Raw genomic sequence first — 23,678 nt, 5'->3', positions numbered from 1 at the left:
TTCGTTTCAGCATCACTGCAGACCTTGATCTTCCAGCTCAGCCAGCAGAAGTAGTGCAGATCCCATCCCAGAGTGTGGTGGTGGTACTCTCACCATGAGTTCTGAAGTCAGATGATCTAAGTTTGAGTGGGAATTATGTGAGAGAAAGTGCAGTGGCTCAGACTCAAAGTGGAGCAAGACTGTGTAGGAAGGACTGAATTCTCCTTAGCTATTAGTAAGCATGGGGAGAGTATCTTCCAAGTAAAGGGAGTGCATCAGCCTGGCTACAGGATTAGGAAAGAAGTCACCATTGAATGTGACAAGGCAAAGCAGAGCCTCTATGCATATGCATGGCCTCATGGTAATGAGCTTGATCCGTCCTGTGATAAACCTGGGCTCAGTCCTGGGCAAATCCTGTTACTTGGCAGCATGCAGTTCTCAAGATGTTTCATTGTGATCAAAACACCCAGGGAGCTCCCCAGGAGCTTCACTAAATAAAAACTTTCACGTACTGCACCTGGGGCCTTTCTGTTCTTCAAGGTGAGATAATAAGAGTAGGGAAGTCACAACACATTTGCCAATGTTTCAAGAGGAACAAGTCTGGAGAGAGCAGAGGACAGTGCTGGTTTGAATCCAGAGCTGGATATAGGCAGAGCTGTTGTTTTTTTTTAATAAGATCATTTGAGTGAGAAGAATGTCCTTTCCCTCTCAAAGTGTAGTTGAAATTGAAAAATTTAAATAAACTTGAAATAAAAGTGAGTGAAAGTGGAGGAAATGGGAAAGATCTGTTTCCAAGAGTGGGGGAGGAATGTGGTTGCTGCATTAATACCGCAATGGCAGAACAGGGAGAGCTTGCAAAGAGAGAGACATGGAAGAATTGAAGGAAATAACACGGAATATTGCCCTGCTTGCCTTCTGACTCCTACTTTGTTGGTTATTTAACACTCTTGACTACAAATGAGTGGGAAAACTCGTTGACATCATTGTGCAATGCCAAACAACAACATGGAGCATCCCTGAAAAAGTACATTGCTCCTAGCCCACTGTAAGCAGTTGCCTGTGCTCAAGAAATTAACAGCTAATTACATGAGGGTACGAGGCACCTGCAGGATCTGATTGAGCCAAGGGTTCTATCCTCACACAAAAAATGAAGTAGCTACTAACCAAGGAAATGATAACTACAGACTCAAACTGAGCAAAAATAAATTGCCTCTTACGGGCAGGCGTAGTTCAACTTCATTCCCCTGAGTTGTTAGCACACCACATTTCACCAGCAGAGAGTTCATTAACAAAAGCTATCTGTTGTGTGAGTGTCTGAACTTGGGGAAGATGTTCCTAGGAGCTCTGCAACCAAGGCTGGGTCTTTGTGATGGCTGTGCCAGGAGCTCATGGCCCAGACTGCGGGCTTCCGTTGTCCTGTTTGGGGTGCTTTGGTAAACGTATGACACCACAGGGTCTTCCTAGGCTTGCGAGGGCCCCTTTGCTGTGATTCATTTCCAAGGGAAGACTGCAGTGATGCTGAGGGTGCCAGGAGGAGCACAAGGGGCATTCCTGATGTCATCCTGGTGTTGTAGGATGGCTCCCAGACACTGCTGAGGAGGTAAAGAGCTGTCTCTTGTCTCGTAACCGCTTCTTACTGTTGCTGTCTTTATCCAGGCCCAGCAGCACATCACGACTGATCGCACAGGGAGTCACCGGAGACAGCAAGCCTACATCACTCCAACAATAGCTCAGGCCCCGTACTCTTTCCCACACAATAGTCCCAGCCATGGTACAGTTCATCCTCACTTGGCTGCGGCTGCTGCTGCTCACCTGCCCACGCAACCCCACCTCTATACATACACTGCCCCTGCCGCCCTGGGCTCTACGGGCACCGTTGCACACCTGGTGGCCTCCCAAGGGTCTGCACGGCATGCTGTGCAGCACACCACCTACCCTGCCAGCATTGTCCACCAGGTCCCTGTCAGCATGGGCCCGCGGGTTCTGCCCTCACCCACCATTCACCCGAGTCAGTACCAGGCTCAGTTTGCCCATCAGACCTATATCAGTGCTTCTCCAGCCTCCACAGTCTACACTGGATACCCACTGAGCCCCACCAAGGTCAACCAGTACCCTTACATCTAAACACTGGAATAAGGAGCAAGGGACGCACCCATCCCAGAGGAGTGAGGCGGCTGCTTTTTGTACTGAAGAACATGACAAACAATGCAATGGGAGGCTCGTGTGAAACTTGAACGAAGGAGACTTTAAGGAAGAAACAAAAAAAAGAGGAAAGAAGGGAGAGAACCAATTCTACACTTTTTCTTAAAAAAAAAAAAAAAAAAAAAGAAAATGAAAAAAAAAAAAGAACAGGAAAAAAAAAAAACAAACAAAAACAAACCAGAAACAAAACCAAACACAAAAACCCAACCATTCTGCACCAAACTAGAGAGAGAAGCAGAAGGACCCTCCAGCGGGTCTTCGAAGAACTTCACCAACAGACTTTCAAAGGTTATTTTCATCCAAAATAGTGAGCTACATTTAGAAATTTGTTGTCCAGGACACCTAAAATTAAATCCATTAGGTTTTTAATCCAATATGTATAAGGATTAGGGATTTATCCAGCATTTCGAAGGGTTTATACCCCGTCTTTGCAGTGGTCTTCGTGTCCCAAAGCGTACATGAGGTTTTGGGATGTGATTTTCTGGAATTAGAAAGTAGGTAAGGGAGGCAGAAGAAGGAGAAGGAAATGTGGTCCCAGTGCTCTAAATTTGGTGGAATCCAGCACTGCTACACTTTAAGCACCCTTGGGCAAAACAGGCTGTGCAGCACTGGTTGAGAGTGGAAGCAATGGGGATGTTTCTCCCTTTCCTTGAACACACTGGATAAATCCCTGATAAATGCTGTTCCTAAATGAGATCTCTAATAATGTTATGCTGGATTTCCGTTCTATTTCTCTTTTATTATTATTTGGATGTTTTCCTTCTGAATCCCTATCCATTTTAGTAGAGGAGAAGACATTCTAGCTGCCCCTCCCCACCCCCAGCCCCGGTAGAATGTAGCACTATCCAGGTCATGCGCCCTTTTTACTGTTTTGTGTTGAACTTCAATGATACCAATAGACTATTCCTCAATGTGATTGCACAAAGAAAAGTGATATAACATAGGCATGTTAGAAACGTGATTGTCCAGGTATGTACGTGTGTGTGTGTGCGTGTGTGTGCGTGCGTGCGCGCAGATGCTGCCTTCTCTCTGTGGTGTGTTCCTCGGCACAGCCATTACAACTGTCACAGTCTTAGTTTTACATCATTCCCTCGTAGTGCCTTACCGAACTACAGACGCGGTTTAAGGGTTTACTTCCACTGGTACTCCTAGAAACTGACTGAGGCTAGTCGGAATTTACTCTCAGCTCTTTTTTATTTTGGGGTGTGTTTTTTTTTGGGGGGAGGGGGTTATTATTGCTGATTTTCTTCTTCTGCTTATGGTGTCGGTTTGGTTTTTTCCCCCCCACATCGTGATTCTTAGCGCACTTGATGACGTGTTGGGGAGGCTCGTCAAGGTTGGAAGTGAGCGTAGCTGGGTGTTTTCTCAAGCACTGAATGGGATGGAAGTGACTGAGTCCTTTGAGAGACCCAGGTGACACCCAGAGAGTCTGGGGATTCGTCTGTGGACTGATGTGTTTCTGTCCTGTTGAAACAGCAGGTTTCCTCCCTGGAAAACAGACTTTCATTCTGTTCTTTGCCAGTGTTCTTGGTGGAGGGGGAGGACAGCATCCACCTGTGTTGTCAGGTTGTCCAGGTTCTGTGTCTGAAATGGGAAGAAAACTTTAGCCCATGAAAGGGGGAAGCACTAGTTGTTGCCAGCATGTCTCACTACATCTGTTGATGGGAGGGGGTCACGAAAGGGCTGTAGTCCCAAAGCAGCACAAGAAAATCCAGTTGAGTCAAACTCAGGTTTCTTAAGTGAGAAGAACTGTAATACATTGAGCCTTACCCACTCTAACATAGCTGTGACAGTATGTGCTTCTGCTCCTCCCTTCTCACCTACACCCTGAACGATTGCCTGCAGCAGTAGAGTGACCCTAGACCCAGAGAGCATGGTGGTACAACGGGTCCTCCAAGCCAAGGAATGCTACGTGGTCATCTTATTTTCCAACAGATTTCTAAAGAGAGCCTTTCCTAGAGTAGGGTTTGGTTCAGAGGGAAGTTTCACTGGTAATGGCAGTTACACTGTACATCAGTATTTGTAAGTGTCTTGTAAGTGCCTGTGTATATCCTGGGGAGGAAGGAGGGAAGGAGAGAAGAGAGTTTCATAGAATGTTTCCATGATTCCATGAAAGCTGAAGTCTGCATGGCTGCTTGGTTCCACCCTTCATTTCCCTGTAATTAGCGCATGAAGTATTCGGGTATTTCACAAAATGCTGGAAAGAGCAGGTTCATCAGCAGGGTGGTGAGGGATGGGTTCCCTGGGTGGCAGTGAGGAAGGAGGCTCTCTCAGGTGGGAAATCTGATGGAAAGACAAGCACAAATATATTGTGCAGTGCTAAGTGCTTGGCTGGCCTGGGAGAAGAAGGGATCCCAATATGCATAGGCTGTTCAACAAGGCTGCTGTCTTCTGGTAAACCACCAAATAACCTTCCCGGTTGCCAGCTCTGGTTCTTGGGCTACCTTTGCAGGGTTTTTTCTCCTGCCCGTTCTTCATTCCAGCACAATATACTGTAGATGAGGATGTGGTCTTGCAGCAGCCTATGCACCTTACCCCCCTTCCTTTGGAAAGACAACAGGTTCCTTTTCATCTGGGGGAGGAACATAAAGCCTTGCTCTCTGATGCATTCCTCTCCTCTCCCACCAGTTTGGGAGTGAGAGCACCATGCTGCTTGTGTTGTGAAAAGGAAAGATAATGTTATTTTATGGTATGGTTATGATTATGATTATTATATTTTACTCCGGGTTTTAATTGCACATGCATTCCTTAATCTTTGTGGGTTGTTTTGGGTTTTTAATCTTAGCTTTGTTGTTATTGTTGTTAATTTTATTTCTGATCATCAGTGGCATCAGAAGGGTTGCTGTGTTTCTCAAAAACTGCAGGAGAAAGGCGAAACAAGATTGCATTTTGGAAGTCCAGAAACACTCATTCAGAGGCCAAAACCAAACAGCAGCTAGTGTAATGATCTGCCAGGAGAGCTGGATCAAGGGCAAGCAAGGATCTTGGCGCCCTAGAATCCAGCTCACCATCACTTTGTTTGATAGGACTTTTATATGAGATCAAGACCTATTTGTGCTCCAGGCCATGACCACTGGGCTGTTTCGATGAACCCAAGGCCATGCTGTATGTTAAGGGTTTGGTTTAACTAAGTGAGAAAGCAGATGGATAGCTTTCCAGAAACCGGTCTATCAGAGAAGCTGTGGCAGAGATGTGAGTGTGGCTCTCAGTCCCATCACTGGATATAGGACACTGGCACACAGGAGCGGTGTTAGCTGAGTAAAGCATGGCTGCAGACAGGACAGGGTTCCTTGCCTGCTCTTCTGCTCTCACTGAAGATTAACCAGGTGTCTGCAGGGCTAGGATGCTTGGTTTGCTTTTTTGTCTGTGTGTGTGTCCCTGCTGTAGATTTTTCATTCATTTATAATAATTTGTTGTAGAATTTTACTAAGCTATTTTGGTTGCTAGAGTTTAAATATTTAAGTTTTCATTTGCATTGCCTGCTCTGTTGGAATGGGGGGAAGCAGTGTCTGAATTTAAACTCCATTTGAAAATTATAGAACTTCAGCAGAGACTTAAAAGGTAATCATGCGTTTGAGCGCTTTGCTGGAGAACAGACTTAAACCCTTCCAGTTAATTACTTGTTTATGTGCTCCTCTGGCCCAAGACTGGTGAAGTGTGGAAGGTTGCAATCTCAATCACAGTAATGTTTTACTTGTATTAATTGCATTTTCCCTGTGTACCCATCTGACCTGCTCTCCCACACAGGCTTGAATCTGACTTGGGGGCGGGGAGGGTGTAGCTGTTACAACGGAAGTAGTAGGAAGAAAGGGGTGCAGTGCACATCAGAAGAGCCACCTCTCACATCCCCTGTCCTGGAGCTGCTGATCTGCCAGCTGTAGGTAGTCAGATGATAGCAGTGATGGACAGTGTGATTGTAAGAGATGCACAGCACGGCCATCGAATTGCTTTGATGGTGCAACACTGCATGAGAGCTGTGGTTTCTGGTGGGTATGGGGGAGCTGAGCAACTCCTCGTCCCTCGCCCTTGTATAAAGGCATAGTATGGGAAAAGGTGTGGTATGGTCAGTCACAGAGGAAATATTTGTTTCATCAGAGGAAGCAAAAGACTTGCATGCTGTCAGTGCTAACACCAGCTTGATTTGCTCACAAAGTCCTTTGGAGATGAAGTGGGATTGATGTGGTTGGGTTGGGTTGGTGTTCTTCGTGTGCATGGGGTAAATTGCATGGAAACATGAGAGGGAAGGTGAATGTTTAGATACTGGAAGTTTTATGGGCGGCTTATGGCTGGTGCAGTGAAAAAGTGGTCCCTTTCCCCATCATCTCCTCTTGCATTCTGCTTGTGTGGGAAGCAGAAGAAAGCATGGATGTTGCCACACCTCAGAGGCAGACGTTCAAATTCCTGCTGTGAATCCAGAATGCAGGAGGGAGGGGAGAGAACCACTGACATGAGCAGAATGGAAAACCCAAATGGAAGCACCTCTCACTGCAGAATGGGACAAATCCGGTTGTTTCAGTGAGAAAATACAATTGCATTTTCCTTGACAGAGCTGTACCCACTTAGGACCAATAAATTGGGCTTTGGCAGCTCTCTTTCTCTCTCTCTCTCTCTCTGTCTTTCATTTTCTCTCTGGCTTTGTTGTAATAGGTGAAGCACTTCAAGAAAGGGATGGTTCTGCTTCTGACATTTTGGCTTTTTTATACTTTCAAGGAATGATGTCTTCTAAATTTGGTTTGAAGGCTTCAAAACATGAGTGATAAACCTGTTTTCTTCTTTAACCAAAGATACTTTTTTTTCAGAGAGAGAGAGAAAGAGACACCCACCCACTCCAGAAATGAAACAAAGCCACAAGTCATGACTGCCAGGCAATGGGGATACACTGTGGAACTCCATCTTTCCTTTCTCTTCTTTTTCTGCTTCTATCTCAAATTTCTGTTATCATTCCTCATAGCTAGATTGATGAGCAGAGAAATTCACACTTAATATTGCTGCTAAACAGTAGGGGATGTTGGAAAGTTTATTATTCTCTCATTAGGGTTCACATTGATTAAAGTGCTTCAGTGATGACAATGCAGTGTGGAACTGGTGAGCTGCATAGTGGGGACAAGCTTCTGGATGCTCTGCATCTTTCTGTAGTGTATCTCCTTCCCTGGATTTAGGATGCTGGCTTTTTCCATGGGTCAGACCCCAAACAGTGCTGCCATGGTCCAGTCAGGCATAGCTGGTCAAGGGTGTTGGACTCACACAAGTATTTTTCCATGGCTTGGCAATCAGCCCATCAGAGATCTGCAGTGCTACCTGTGGGCCAAATCCTAGATATTTCCAGGCAAGGTCTGCAGAAATATTCTTTGTTGAGGGTAGGCAACACAGAAGGTAAAAATGTGAGAAGGGAATTATTTCCTCCCTCCTGCTGACAGAGCTGTACCTGCTGTGCTCCCATTTGCTGTGGGAGCTTCAAAGTAGTTGATCTGAAGTCCTGGGCACTCATCCATGTCACCTCCCCTCCCCCATCCCTGGGTCTTGCTGACATTCCTGTGAGGAGAGCCTGTGTCCAAAGCACATAGAGTCCCTGGCTTACTTCTTGTGGCCCACCTGTGTGCCTACAAATCATTTTGCTCCCTCCTGTACTCAAGGAGAAGATGAGTCTGTGTTACTGAGGTTCCCCCACTGTTGTACTCCAGAAAAGCTGCCTGTGACAATGGGGAGGATTTTCCCTTGTGCTGCAGATGTTGAGTGAGGTCCACACGTTACAGTGGTTCTCAAAAGCCATGGTGGCAGTCCTGTTGTAAATGGATGCATGTGGGCTCCTTGCTGGAGTACTGCACTGGGCAGGAGGCGTTGGGCTCTCCAGGTTGGTCCTCATCCCTGTGGTCCATCCTTCCCACCACTTGGGAATACCACTACCTGTGAGGGACACTGTGATGCCATCATGCTCACCTCCCACCCCAAGCATGCAGTGAAATGGTGGCCCCTTGCAGTAAGCCTGGGCACTGTGCAGAGGAGCACTACTAACTGAGGGCTTCACTTTGGAGGTGTCTTTTTCCCCCTGTGACAAACGTAACTGCCAGGAGTGACCCTCAGAGGTGGTAGTCACATGTGAAGAACTGATGATGCAGGTGGAGGTGTGAGAAACAGACTGGAGCTAAGATGCACTGAGGTCTGCACATGTGAAATGCTTTCAGTGGGCAGACGCAGTTCAGAGCATTTGCTGTGTGTCAGGGTGAGATTTGGATGGTAGATTGGCTTGGCTCTTCAGAAGTCTTGTGAAGCATGCTAGGAGCCTTTGTGTTCGGCATTCATGGGTTGAAACTCCTGTTTCTCATTTACGGGTTAGCTTTGTCCTTCCAGTTTTAGGCAGTGCTGCTATAACAGACTATTCATGTGTGTTTGAAGACAAAGTTTTTGGTTTTAATCATTTGCTTATCATAGTTAATCTAAGAAAGGCAATACTAAAGGTATATTTTTTTCCAAAAATGATATTTTTTACTGCACTGATAAATATTGTGACATCTCTGTTCTTAACTCTTTTTGCTGTGAGGAGAACTGTGTGCAGATTCACACAAACCTTGTAAATACTCACGTGTACTTCTGACAGCCAGGGAGTTTTATTTTTTCATTCTTTCCCATCCTTTTTTTTTCCCCCCAGTCTTTCCTTCCTTCTTTCCCTTCTTTCCTTCCTTTCCTGCCTTCCTTCTTCCCTTCCTTCTTTCTTTTCCTTTCTCCTTTCCTTTCTCCTTTCCTTTTCCCTTTCCTTTTCCCTTTCCTTTTCCCTTCCTTTTTCCCCTCCATTCCTTCCAACAAGGTTTCCTCTTTGAAACAGAAAGCAATGGGGCAACAGTGCTCAGAGCAACAGCAAAGCTCATCCCACTTTCAGAACATAGCCAAGGAGTTTTTGCAGTGCTGGCACAGAGTTCATATTTCATGACAGTATATCTTAATTTCTTTGTTGGTTTTTTTTTTTCCCCCTCCACCAAACTGTTTGGAAAGGAGTAAGACAGGAAAGCTTTGGTCTGGAATTCTGATCAGAACTGTTACCCTTCTATTTTGTGGCACCTCCAATTTTTCTTTTGTTTTCTTTTTCTTAAAATGAAATCAGTTCAAAGGCTTGTTGCAGGCTTGCTTGCCTGAGCTCTAGGCTGGCCGGCAGCTGTCCTGGGGGCACCTGGTGCTCTAGGACCACCGGCACCTTTGGAAGCAAACCCACCGATCAGGATCCTGGATTCTGATTGCTTCAAAGGGTTTCCCCCAGTATTGTGGGACACCTTTGTGTTTTTATTTAAAGAAGGATTTAGATACACTTATATTACACAAACTGTGACCTAATGGCAATAATTACCTCAAACGTGGGCATTCATCCTGGTTTTAGCCTTTTTGAAAACATGTAGCCAGCTTGAACTTACGGTTCAAAGACTCTGAACTCCATAGGGGCAGAATAGCGATAAATGCCCACCCTGGTCATTGTTGCTTGAGTGAATTCTGAAGACAGTGAATCTTTAAAGAGAAAAAAAAAAATCAAACCAAGGAATAGATTACTCTTTTATGTATTTTAATCAATTGTGATGTTAAAATGCACATGTAAGTATATATGTTTATAGCTACTGTAAAATGCTTTGGCCTTCTAGAAGATATTTAACGAGTCACATTTTAAACCAATATGAACTGAATAATAGACTGTGGCTACTTACAGAGTTTTCTGGCTACATTTTATAGTTAATACAGTGTTTTATAGTTTACATTTAAACTGGTACTTTTTAAGGGAAATCTTGTGTTTATAAGCAACACCTTCGAAAATTCAATACAGCTGCCTCTTCTTAATTTCACCCGGTAAAAACGGACAAGTGTGTCTTTAATATGTGTATTCTGTTTGAGATATAACATAGTGTTGGGAAGTCAGTCCAGAGATCAAGTAATCCACTGTATTCCAAACTCCAGTTGAAAAAGCACTCCACCCACTTCGAAGATTCAGTCCGACAGATAAGCTATTTGTTCGTTCATTTGTTTTAATAACATACTTTATCAGGCTCCTTGGGTTGAAGCAAGGAGCATGACACAATTCACTGTTCTATGTAGGATCCTCATCTGGATGAAGATACCCACTTCAGGAGAATGAAGGATATTGAAAGGAAGGATTGTATTGTACTGTTGATAAATCACTAGCCAAACAATTAATTCCTGAGTTAGTGAATGCTGTTTTTCGTTTGGGGAGGGTTGTGTGTGTGTGTGACAGCCACTTAGAGGCAATGCTGTAATTTGGCTTGCATCTGTTCACCCCTTTCTTACAAATGATGCTCACCACCACAGAAATGTTTTGAACCAGTAAACAAAATACAAAGTCCACTGACCATCTCCCTGTCAGCTCTGTTTTCTCAGGCCATGCTGGTTTCTGTCAGCGCTCTTTCTCTGCTGCTGTTACCCTCTACTTTGTATTTTGATGTATCACATTCCCTCTGCCCCAGTCTTGCTTAGCTGTCTAGTTTTGTCTGTTGTGTTCTTTCACTTGAGTAACCAATGAACATGGTATAAATGTCTGCTGGGCAAAATGGTACTTTGAGGTTATGGAAGTACAGGAATTGGCATTTAAAAGTGTGTATATGTACATATGAAGAATGGAGCTTCAGTCATGGAGCTCAGGTACTCTTAGGAGGGCTCCCTGTGTGTGTCTGTCATGCCTGACAGGGCTGTATCAGTCAGCTTAGAGCAGAGGTAGTGAAAAGGAGCGACCAGCCATGCTTTGCAGTTGAGTGCCTGTGCTGCTCCCAGTACAGTCAGTGGTGGTGGGTCCAGGGAATCCACCTGGCTCCCTCACCTTCCTCAGCATCATTCAGGCATGCCGTGCCCACCCCATCATCCACATTACCAAAGCGATAACGTGTCATCTGGCAAGCCAGCACTGGCAGCAGCACTTGAGCCAACTGGAAAGTGTCCACCCTTCCTCACCGTGCACTGCCACCCAGCCAACACGCTTTGCTGCCCTTGCCACCCGCCTGGTCTTCTGTTCTGGGGAGAGTCAGGCTCACAAATACCAGCACACTCAAATGAAGGAGCCACAGAGTCTTTTCAAATACTTTGGCTTGTAGCTCGTTAGGCAAGCAGGGGTTTCCAATACTGGCAACGCACATCCCATAGGATCTGGATGGTTACATATAGCACCTCTGCCCTCAGCAAGGAAACACTTCTAAAGTTCTTCCACCTCATATGGTTACATATGACACTTCTGGCTTTTCTTTTGCACCCCATTTATCCCCAGTGTGTTTGATTTATTTTTTTCTTGGTTTTTTTTCCCCCTTGACTTTTTGGTGTTGTTTTTTTTCGTTATTCTCTGTATTCTTCTCAAAATGAAACTTCCACAGATATTCCAGGGCACAACCATTTCAGGTGTGGAAAGAAGATCTCCTCATCCCATGTTTCACCAACAGAGCAATCAAGGCATTTTGGGTACCAGATTCTAACATGGGCAGAACCAGAATGTAGCCTGTATCTTTCATACCAAATCCAGTTTCTGAAAGGAGAGGAAGTGTCATTAATAGCTTTATTAAAGGTGAGTGTGAGAGAGAGAGAGAGGGAGCAAGAGAGGGAGCAAAAGAGAGAGAAGAAAGAGGGACATCTCAGAAGGTGAAGAGTCTAGACTTTGGATAGTTAAAAATGAACCAGTGGGTGAAACTCTTTTTTTTTTCAATGAGCCACAAAATGACTTTGAAAACAGGAGAGGGGAAATGGAGGGAATGCTTTATGCCTTTCGACTGCCCACAAGCCCAGCGTACTCTGGATGGAAAGTGGAAGTTAATATACACTGCACCAAAATAATTAAGAGGAAGAGAGAGGAGGAAAAAAGCTGTGAAATGCTATCATCTCAGCCCAGTAACCCCATGAAAGCCCTGAGCCGTTGTGTTCCTTCACTGTACGGTTTCTGTAATAAGAGTGTTAATCCATGTTAATCTTTGTGGAAATTATTGTGTGCAACAGTATTTTCTTGTGTACCGCTTTTTTCCCCCACGTGAATTGTCCCCCTTCTGTTTTGCTTTTTTTGCTTTCTCTTTTCCCTTTTTCTTTTTGTTTCCTTTTTTTTTTTTGTCTTTCTTCTTAAAAAAAAAACAAAAAACAAAAAAAAAAACAAACTGATGTGTTGTAGACCTATATGTAACCTATTCCTTAGTCTCATATTATAGGTATGTTATAAGAATGGATATTTTACTTGGCTTTAGAATGTTTTACAAGAAAAACTAATTCTTAACCAATCAAAAGTTCTTGCTACTAAAAAAATATCAAAAAAAAAAGAAGAAAAAAAAAATGCTTGTGTTTTTTCATCATGACGTTGTGTGCTTCTAATTAATAATCATTTTCGTTGTAGAAAAATGGAGTGAATTTATATTAGTCTTGGAAACTAATAATAGCATTGTAAATTTATGAGATGATTTTAACAGAAAATACATTATAGAAGAATATAGTTATTTTAATTGTAATATTACTAACTGTAGGGTGAGAAAGGAGGTCCCGTTGTGGTGAACTATGTTATAGCTTGTTATTCACGGTTTCTTTTTGATCATTTTTTTCGGTCTCTGAGGTGAAACGAGTTATTAATCAGAATTTGTAAACTCACATATGCATATTGTATATGTGTAGAAATGTAATCACACTTTGTCTTGGAATTACATTAAACTGGTTTAAGTCACTGCAAAGTTTGTGTGTCTGGCTGGCTCCTTGCTAGTTAAAAGTTCGGTCTGAACATTTGGTTGGTTTTCAGTTGCTATTATTTAATCTCCTCGGTCTCTTGGAAAAACAGCAGTAATAGTATCATTAATAATAAATAGCTTTCCCTTTGAGATGGCATGTTTAGATTTGTGAGATGTATCTTCTTTTTTCCCAGGGTAGAAGAGCATCTGCGTTCAGATGTTCAGATCTGGGCTTCACTGAAGCACAGAAGGCTGCTCCGAGCTGCTGTGTGCTGCTCCATCAACAGCTCCTTGCTACATCCCACTGTGCTGATTGAAGTGTGGGGATCGGCTGTAAATATCAGTCTGGTTTTTTCTTTATGCCTGAGCCCTCATTTCCTTTGCTCACTTTTCTTTCTTTGCCAAGTTCCAGCTGACCTTTGAGAGACTTATATACACATTAAGACACCTAAACCACCACCAGTTGCCAGTAGCAGTTCCTGTGTTTTGGGCTGTGTCTGATTTTCACTATGAGGTTCACCCAGGAGCAATCCAGAGACATGTCTGCCAAGGGTCCCCTGTTAACACCACAGTGTCACAGAGTAGGAGGCAAATGGCTTCTCAACAACTCTTAACAGAGGGAGAATAAGACCTATCTGGTTTTTTTTTGTTGACCTTTCCCAGTGTAGTGACCCATGCGCAAGCTGTTTGGTTTCTTGGGCTGTTGGATTCATCTCACTACCTCAGCCTTTCCATTCCTGGGGATGGCCAGAAGGATGTTCAATAGGTTGTAGCAGGGTACCTTCAGGACAGGGCTGCACCTGTGATAACTGCCTGATGTCTCTGCACAGCGCTGCCAGACAATAGGCTCACATCAGGACACAAACCTTCAGGTAGAGCAGGAGGCTCGTTTTATCAGTGAGTGCTGGCAGTGACAAAAAAGCCTCTTCCCACAGGCTTGGTTTTGCAGTCTGCTGTCTCTGGAATCCCTGGAATAAGTAGTGAGCATTGCAGAAACCATCGTTGTGGATTTTTAGATAGATACAAAACTGGGTAGCGAGATGATGAGACCTTTCTCCTAGCTGCTTTCAACTGGCTACGACTGCAACTCAGCAAACACAGTTAAAGCTGTACTGCCTGTGCCTGTTCAGCAAACCAAGTCAGTCTGTGTTTAATTTAAAACCGTGTGTCCTATTAAACTTGGAGCTTTTTAAACATATGCTAACAGATAATTGCATGGTTAGCTGCTTTACTGGAAATTGGGAGTTTACTGGGTCATAATAAAAGGAAGACACATTAGTGAAGGATGTCACCTCAGAAAGCTGTCAATGCAGGAGAGCCAGGTGAAGTAGTGCAGAGCTTCTCCGTGCTTGTATCGTCTTATGGCATTGTCGTCTTTTGTTTCTTTGTTTCCTAAAACTCTCTCTCTATATATATATAAAACTTATATGTTCAAAGCCAAAAGAGATGAAAAATGTATGGTAGTTGGAGAATGTGAAGAATGACCATTGTTTCCTATAAGAGGAAAATAGGTTTTAATTGTAAGCAGGACTGTATCCAGCAGAGCCTGTGACACCTTGCAAGAGGAAACAGTCAGGGATTTTCAGCCATCAGATAATGAGAATGGTCTTAGAGTACCTCACACCATCAGTGACCCAAGCCTCGCCTCCAGACTGCCCAATGCCAAGGAATAGCCAGCCATCTCCTAGGTTTCTCCTCGTCGGACATTTATCAGCATATCCACTTGTAAATATTCCTGAGTCTAGTTAAATCTAACTTGGAAGCATTTTACTGAAACCTGTGGGACCTCTTCTGAGCTAACAGGAAGCCAGAACTGTACATCTTCCGCAGATCACAAGGAATTCATCTCTCACTCTGAGCTCACTCAAAAGATACTGAGTGCAGCAAGCACAAAGCTTTAATTGCTCAGCATAGTTTGGAGAGCTCAGCCCACTGTGGAGCTGAGGTCAGATGTGTCGGTGTAGCACAAACCCTCTGGAGCTGTGGTAACGTCAACTCCTGGAGAGCATGAGCTGGAACAGCTGGTACAAATTACCACCACCAAGCTTGGGCCAGCCCAGCTCTTTTTGGGCCAGAAGAAATCTCTGCAGCTGCTTTGAGAGTCTGCTCACCTCAGCCAAAACATTTTTTTCCAACGTGGGTATGGCTCTTACTTGAAATTGGGAGAGCGAGAGGACACACCAATATGGTGTACACATAGGAATGCTGCTGTTCCTGGCATACGCTGCTCGTGCTTCCCAATGCAGCTGCTCTGTTTGGTGTCCAAAGTTTGGCACCTAAATTCGTATTTATACATATGAGGAGAGCTTGTCTTACTCCCAGTGCTGCTCTGCCTGCCTAGTTGCTGTTTGCTTCAAAGGAAACTAGAAAAGGGGAACCTGGAGAGGGAGGGAAATGCTTCTTCTCAGTGAAACACAGACTGTTGCCCTTCAGTCACTTGTGGCTGCGCGTCAGATCTCCACAGCAAACCTGTGCTGGAGCTGTGGGCCTGCATCTTGTAAATTTGTGTGTCCTCTGTTTCTTACTATGCCGGTCAGGGATGCCAGGGCAAACGTGCCTGCATCAGCAGTTCCTGCTATGCACTCTCCCTTTATGTTTTCTCCTGCAAGGTGGCTGTGCAAATAATGAGCAATAAAGGCTGTTATTTAAAGGCCCCTGCACTGCACTATATATCAAAGGCTCTACTATTTGAGGCTTTTGCTCAGAGGAAAACAGCCACAGGAGGAGCTCAATGCAGAGTTCCTGAGCTATGCTAAAATCCATTTGTTAAGGCAGCAGGCTGGGACAGGAGTAAGCTTCTCCAGGCAACACTGCCACAACCATGCCAGCCCTGGGGACCCAGCACAAGCCAGGAAGCAGCGCTCCATCCCCACAGGGACTGGGTGCCTTTGTGTTAACCCTGTAGTAATGTGCAATGAAAAGGCACACCGGCCTTAAGTACAAGGCACAAGGTTTAAGTACAATTAACTCTAGGCTACATTTGTACACAGGCCTTTCTGGACACATCCAGACATGTGCTTTGGGGGCTCAGGAGGCCACCAGCCCAGGAAGCATCTGGAATACTTCCCATTTGTACTTGGACAGTATACTAGCCCTGGTGTGTAAACTCATAAAGAAAAGAAAACAAAAAGGGACTTTGTTCCCCTTTCTTTATTCCAAATTTGTAAAAAAATGTAAATCAAATTTTATAGTAATGTTACTGAGGGCAGAGAAGGGAGAAGGGGTGAGAAGCATGGTTAAAAAGGACTTACTGTGACTGGACCCTAAGGCAAAAATTCCCATCCCCTCCAGATGCTCAGGGACAGTCTGAAAATCAGAGACTGGGATTCATGCAAATGCAAACAAAGAGCAAGGCTGCTACTGAATGGCTCTCCCACAGACCAGGGTGTGGCCACAGCTCCATCTCGGCGCTGCTGGGCTGCCAGGGAAAAGCTCTCTTTGGCTTTCTGTAGGTGTTTCTTCTTCTTGGTCTGCTCCTCTCCTTCAGACAGCAACAGGCCTTCTCAGGAGTTTATGGAGTAGGAGTAATAAGAATAATAAAGGCAGGTCTGGAAGGAGACAGCAGGAGGTATTGATGAAGGCTCAACCTTACTTCTCCTGCACATGCTAGATACTTGCATACCCTGTTTTTAAAAACACAGTGTGATATGCAGTTCCCTGACATCGAAGCTCTCTGCTGTCAGTGAGCTGGCTCTCCTTTGCCAGTCATGTCTCTCTCCTTATCCTGCTTTCCCCAGGCTCAGAATACCCGCTCCTCCCTTTTTAATGATCCTTGTCCTGCTTGATCCCATTTCCTCACTTCTGCCCTCATTCCCTTTATTTTCTCTCATTATTGCTTTGACCCCAGCATGTGTGTGCATAATTTCGCAGGGCGGGGTGAAAGCCGAGGGGTGCAGAGTGGGCTGGTGCAGCTTGCAAGAGGCAACAGTGTGTGGTAGAGGGTGACAAGAAAAGCAAATCCCATTAGGGTAGGGGGGGAGGGAGGATAAGGCTTTACATTAATATAATGAACAACCTTGTTTGCGTGGTGGCAAGGCCTAGAGACACTGATGGCTCACCATTCAACCTTGTGTTAAGCACCTCTTTCCTAGCCCGTTTGTTTTAACCCTTCACGTGTGTTAAAACGTTAGCAAGGTCTAAGAATCAAAGCAGCTGAGAATCCTTTCCCCACAGCTGTGTAATCACCTGGTCAGTCCCACTCTGCACCCCTTGCCCTTTATGCTGACTGCTGAAATATGGAAATGGGGTGCCCAAGGTGGATGGATAAAACAAAGGAGGTAAAACGAGGCCATCTGAAGCAGGAAGATGGCACCACGAGATGGGAGAGAGCCTGGTGTTACTGGGAAGGATGAATAAAGGGAATTAAATGCTGAAACCAAACACAAGAGGGAATGAAAGAGAACTGAATGGAACTGCGTGGAAAACAGCGAATCGAATAGAAGAAGAAAACAGTGGCATAGATGTGACAGAGAATAGAAGGATTTTTCAGCAACAGCGTGTTTCCAGTGCTCTAAAAAAAATACAGACGGGGCGGATGCCCAACCCCCGGTAAAAATCAAGTCCTCTCTCAATTAGACTTTTCCTATACAGTCTTCGGAGCAGCGCTCTCCAGAGCGGGGTGTGCACAAAATAGTCCACCGGCGTACAGAGGGAAGTATTTGTCTACCATCTTCAACGGCGGACCTCACTGCACCCCACACCGGCGATTTGCAGGCTCCGAGTCCTCCCGAGGCGCAGGGTCCCGGCGGCCGGCAGAGGGCACCCGGCGCCCGCGGCCTCCTCGCTTCCCGCCCCGCCGCGCTTCGACTCGGCTCGGCTCGGCTCGGCTCGGCTTCAGCCCTAGGCTGCTTCGACTCGGGCTCCCCCAGGTACATGCGGTCAGTACCAAGAAGCGAAGGGATTTTAAAATCCTGGTTTATTCCTGCTATCTCCTGCAATTAGGTGGCACTGAGAAGTTAGTTGTGGGCAGTGCGTTGCTGTGCATCTGCGTGAAACAAAAGCAGGTTGGGTGCTATGTGCCATTTTTAAGTGCTGAGCACGGTAAAAAGACTAAAATATATTGGTGTGGGAAAAGGCTGGGTTGAGATTCAGGCGGAGGAAAACCCACAAGTGATGGAAGGGCAATCACTCATCACCTCCCACCAGCAGACTGATGCTCAGCCAGTCCCTGAGCAACAGCAGCTTTGCAATCTCCCCCTTCTTTCCACTTTTAATTGCTGAATAGGATACTATATGGTACAAAACATCCTTTTGGTCAGTCTGGGTCTGCTGTCCCAGCCACCCCACCCCACGCTCTTCACCACCCCCAGCCTACCCTCTGAGGGAGCAAGAGAAAAGGCCTTGGCCCTGAGCAAGCACTGATAAATACAACATCTAAAACACCAGTACAGTATCAGCACTTTTAGACAAAAATCCAAGACACAGAAAGAAAATTAACTCCATCCCTGCCATAGACATTGTACTTTGAATCACAGAAGCATAGAACTGTGGAGGTTGGATGAGATCATCAAGTCCAACTGCTTGCCTAGAGCTCACAGTCCCATAATTAGTGCCAAATCACTACCACTGAACCGTGTCCCTAAGCACCACACCCGTGTGTCTTTCACATAACCTCCAGAGATGAAAACTCCACCACCTCCTTGGGCAGCATGATCCAATGCTTGATAATCCTTCCTGTGGAGAACTTTTTCTTGATATCCAACCTGAACTTCTCCTGACACAACTTCAGACCATTTCCTCTTGTCCTGTCACTTGCTGCATGTGAGAAGAGACCAACCTCCACCTCACTCCAACCTCCTTTAAAGTAGGTGTAGAGTTCAATTAGGTCTCCCCTCAGCCTCCTCTTCTGAAGACTAAGACAGACTAGTTTCCTCAGCAGTTCTTCAAGACTTGTGTTCAAGGCCCTTCACCAGCTTGGTTGCTCTTCTCTGGATGCTCTCCAGTACCTCAGTGTCCTTCTTGTAGTGAGAAGCCCAAAACTGGACATGGTATTCAAAGTGTGGCCTCACCAGTAGAAGGGGACAATCACCTGCTGGCCATACTATTAAAATGTATTTCAGGAGCTCTGAAACAGGTAGCAGAAGAATTCAGAGAACATAGAAGCAATTACAAAAAAGTCCTCAAATATTTCAGTTTAAAAGTACTTGGTACTAGAGGTAAAGTGAAAGTAAGCATAATATTCATTCAGAACTCAAGTACAGATATCACTGGTGTCTTTCTCTAGAAGGAGTCAAAGATCCTCGAATACATACCTTTGATCACAGGGCTTGCCTTTGATCACAGGGAACAGCACTGTTCCTGTGCAGAGGATTTTATAATACCTCGGTTGGATATCAAATGGTAACAGCTCCAACACATCCAGTACTGGAACCACTGATTGTGAGATTCCCAGCAAATTGATGGAAGGACTTGAACGCAAAATCTGAATGGCAAAAGGTCACGGGAGCCCATTCATCCATCTCAGCTGCCCTTCCTTTGAACAAAAATGGGAGTTCTCTTGCTTCTTAAATCCATTGCTCTTTTGAGGCTTCTGGCTACAGGAAAGAAGATGAAGAATATCACTTCTCAGGATGGATTCAGGGTGCTGTGTCCTCCCCCCGCCCCCCACAATACATTTCACCTTGCTGCAAAGGCAGCGTTCTGGTTTCAGCCCCATTAGAAGAAAACTGATCAGAGAAGGGTTTGTGCTTTGTCCTTCCTCATTACCACTTTCAGAGTTTTCAAAGGAGACAGGGCTTTCACCAAGAAATACTCCAAGGTTTTGAGCTATGTGCAGACTTTGAGAAGCCAATGATTTGCTTTGCAGATAAAGAATAACTGGTAAACAATCTCCAAGAAGCAAACCACCTGTGGTTTACAACAGAAACAATGCTTGGGTTCCTTTCATAATGGTTTATTGCTCCTCATGTTTAATGAAAACTTTGAGAAAATATTCCTGAAGCAAATTTGTCATTTATGACCTTACATCTCTACAAGAGTATACAGATCCTCTCTCTGTAAACTCTTCTTGTAGTGAAGTAAGATTATATGCCATTTACTATAAAGCTCAACTTTCTGTGGATGCCTTCTCTCACCTTTCTTCTTCCTTCTTTATTTTCTCCCATCATCCCAATTTTCCTTTCTGTGATAAACAGGGCTAACAATGCTCCTAACTGCTCTGTGATGAGCTCTTTGTTACTGAGTCATTCCACTTGCTTGCCCAGATCACTACATTAACTCTCTGAACTGTGAAACAGTTGGGGTCTGGATTGGATTTGGGGTTTTTTTGTTTGGTTTGGTTGGTTTGTTTGTTTTTTTTCTGTTGGTTTGGTTTGTTTGGGTTTTATTTTTAGTTTATTATGAACTCTGTCTCCATTTATTATTAGGCAAAGGGCACTTGAAGTACATTGCTGGATACCATAACAATCATCTGAAATTGATTCTGCTGCACCTGCCCTCTGTGCCATGCAATGTGTGTTTCTCCTATGCTCTCCATGGCCTGGTAGATGCTCTTTATACAGACATATGTGCCAGGTTACCCTGGCAGGACAGCCATATGATCTTGAATCTGTTTCCTGGTGAGTAAGCATGGATTACTTTAAGACTTGTGGAGGAAATCTATTTTAATTCTGTGGGGAATCTTGCAACCAGAGAATCTGGCTTGGTGGGAAGAAGACCCCACCAGTGGCTCTAAAACTGCATGTTGCATGAAAAGGACCTGGAGAGTGGAAAGAAGCCTCATAACTCCTCTGAAGAAGCAAATGCAACTGCGACTGCTTTCCTGCAGAGGAGACCCTCTGATCATGCTGAGCATCCCAAAAAGGAAGATAATGAGCGTGACGCATCTTATACACCTCCAGGGAAATTCAATCATAAACTCTGATCTGATGCTAATTGATGCTAATGGAAAGACTCCAGCAGACTTTAGAGTAGACCCACAGGTAGGAGAATTATCTCATTTGAACCTTGCTGCTGCTAAGAGGATAGTATTATGGTATCATCAGTCAGTGCAATACTGTTAAACCTTTTGAGCAAAGTTTAGGAGAAGTGCAAACAAGCATGGGAAAACTCTCCAGCTCTGCCTTCCCAACTCGTCCCTCATTTCTCATGCAGTTTATTTTTCTCTTGTGACCAGGTGCTTTCTCTGTGAGACAGAGTAAGTCATTGTGAAGGCACCAAGGTGTTACTGTGGGCATGCAGATCCCTACAACCCTCTCTCTTGACCTCTGCTCCCCCAGAACCCAGAATTTCATACATGCAGTACTTCCACAGTGCTCTGGAAGGGAGGGGAACAACCCTTAAGCCCTTCCCCTAAATGCTCTCCAGGAGCAAAACTTGTGCTATTCTGTGAAGAGGGTGAGGGTACAGACAGTCAGAGAAAGATGGGGCCAAGATACAATAAAGACACAGAGCAGAAAAAAAACACTATTATTACTCTTGCCCCAGAGAATGAGCCCAGTAATTGCAGGCTGGCTAGGCTTAGCTCATTTCTAGGGAAAATAAAAGAAAGCTTGTATTGGATTCAGTCAAGAAAGAATTAAGGGAAAGAATACAATTAATGCCACTGACATAGTTTTATGGTAACTACCAGGACAGAAGACAGTCATGCAGAGTGACTGGGCATGCTTTGATAGCAAAGGGCTACTTAGTTTTGGAAAGGTGGAAGATGTGATTAGGATTTGGGGGGGAAATGTTAGTTGAGTGGATGGCATTGATGAGTCTGAAGCATTCAAGGCCTTAAAGGAGATTTGGTGAAATCAGCTATTTTTGATCCTGAGGGGATAAAAGATCTGTCTTGTATCCAGAGGCAAGCAGCAGAGGCTCTTTAGAGTAAAAGACTCATGACTCTCTCTGAATTTCTCTGAAGTTTCCTAAGCAGCAGAGAGCTTTTGCCTCCCTAGTACATCTCCGGCCAGGTTTGTGGGGTGGATGTTGCTGCCTGTACCCCACTGCCAGGCTGTGCTAAAGTGTGAGTGGGAGTTGAGTAGTTTAAAACCCATGTGGTCAGAGAAGACATAATCTTCAGGTTTTGCCTCCCAGTGCTATTTGCTTGATTAATCTGCTCAAGTCTGCAAAAAGGAAGATTGCACTGTTTCTGCACGGAGCTGGCTCACTCTCTTTTTGCAAAATGATACCCTCTTCCCTGCCCTCAGCCTGGCCGGGGCAGGCAGCAGCAGGAGAGCGGTTGCCTGGGAACTATGCAGCACAACCTGCTAGGAGAAAGAGTAGGGTCAGGTGACAATACCTTTCTCAGGTTTACATGTTGGTGTTTGGGGTTTTGGGTTGTTTTGTTTGGTTGGTTGGGTTTGTTTTGGTTTGGTTGGTGGGTTGGTTGGGTTGTTTGTTTTTTTTTAGTGTCTGTCTGTGGGTTTCTGTGTTTTGGGGGTTTTTTGTTTGGTGTTTTTTTTTGTTGTTTTTTGTGTCATTGTTTTTTGTTTGGTTGAGGTATTTTTGTTAAGTAGTTGTTGCTTCTCTTATCTGGGAATAACAATTTCTCACACTAGTGTAGCACAGCCAAGGAGTGGAAGCATAGGCTTATGAGGGAGCCAGCACACTAAGTCATCTTATTGTCACTGCCAACCAGGGATATTTTTTTCCACATAGTCTTCTCCAGGGTAGTTGAATCCAGCACTCAGCATGTAAATAGAGAAGCCAGCAGCTCCTGCTCTGCACTGCATTGACCTAACACACTTCAGGCCAACAGCTTACCCAGTGGGCTCAAGAATATACTTTTTGAAAGAAAAGATGTTTCTTCAGGCTAGAGAAGAAAATCAGAAGATGAAATGTGAGGCAAAACAAAAAGAGAGCATTTGTATGTAAGTCTTAACAGAAAACACTGTTGTTTCAACAGTTTCCACAGCATAAACACACCTGTTTGAGGTCAAGTGCCAAAACCAACTCACTCTTAAAGGCTGGCTTTCTCTGACTCATCCCAGTATTGCCGTTCATCCATTCCTCTTTGTCGAGCTGTGGTTTTCAGCAGTTCAATGTCTTCTTTATTCTCCCTGGACTTAGGCGGAATTAACACTTGCCTGCCTGAGGGTATGGGGGTAGATAGTACCCAATATACTTCTTTAACAGCTCTGCAGCATTTGAAACAGTATTGGTAGGTTGTCACCATTTTCTTCCAATTTACTTCGCTCTAACATTCTTCTGCACATCCTGGCAGGGAAATTGCCAACAGGAAACCAGAGATGCTCCTGGCATTAATAAAAATAACTAGTTGTCTCCATCGTTTTTCACACAGATTTTTCTTACTACTTTTGTTATGACCACTGTAAACCATCACCAAGTGATTTCTGCACAAAGAGTACCAGGGATTTCAGTATCCATGCACCCTGCTGTGGTACATTCAGATTCCTCATCTTAAACAAATAGACCCAAAGGCCAAAAGATCCAGATTTCCCAGGCTTTACAGTATGCAATGCCACAGGCTGGTCCTGAGGCATGGGCCTGTGGAGGTACCAGCAGAGGCACAGTGGCTTTGGTGCCAGATCTAAAGGACATTCTGAGTGTTTGGATGGTGCTGAATATATGGCAATACATCTTCTGTGTGTACATGTCAGAACCTGTTTATCATAACATAAGATCTTGTTTCACATAGAGCAAAAATCCCTCATCAAGCTCCAAAATTGTGTCTAGAAAAGTAAGGCTTGAAGCATCACTCCCTGACCACAAGCAAGAATTGTCTTACTAATGTGGTCTACCTTGTTTCTCTCTCCCTAGAAGCTTACCTGAGGAACACTGCAGTTTCTATGTATCCCTGACTTTTCTTTGGTCATCTGATATTCTGAGGTTTGCTTGTGACCTCTTGTCTCTTTTTCCCTTCCCTGAAGTTGGTGTGTTTGT

General features: G+C 44.6%; 1 protein-coding gene across 2 annotated transcripts in view; it reads left to right on the top strand.

Moving 5' to 3' along the window:
* The window catches only part of HIPK2 (homeodomain interacting protein kinase 2), a 143,889-nt gene extending 130,935 nt beyond the window's left edge, over positions 1-12,954 (top strand). For both annotated transcript variants that reach the window (XM_068142222.1, XM_068142221.1), the window contains exon 15: positions 1,636-12,954. In XM_068142222.1, the coding sequence (XP_067998323.1) occupies positions 1,636-2,103 (468 nt within the window). In that variant the 3' untranslated portion in view covers positions 2,104-12,954. The remainder of the gene's footprint in view (positions 1-1,635) is intronic.
* Positions 12,955-23,678: the final 10,724 nt, after the last annotated feature.

The sequence above is a fragment of the Melanerpes formicivorus genome, unplaced genomic scaffold (genome assembly GCF_026170545.1).
Source record: "Melanerpes formicivorus ecotype bairdi unplaced genomic scaffold, bMelFor1.0.p_v2 SCAF_8, whole genome shotgun sequence".
Classification (NCBI taxonomy): domain Eukaryota; kingdom Metazoa; phylum Chordata; class Aves; order Piciformes; family Picidae; genus Melanerpes; species Melanerpes formicivorus.
This window is presented reverse-complemented; position numbering and strand designations above follow the sequence as displayed.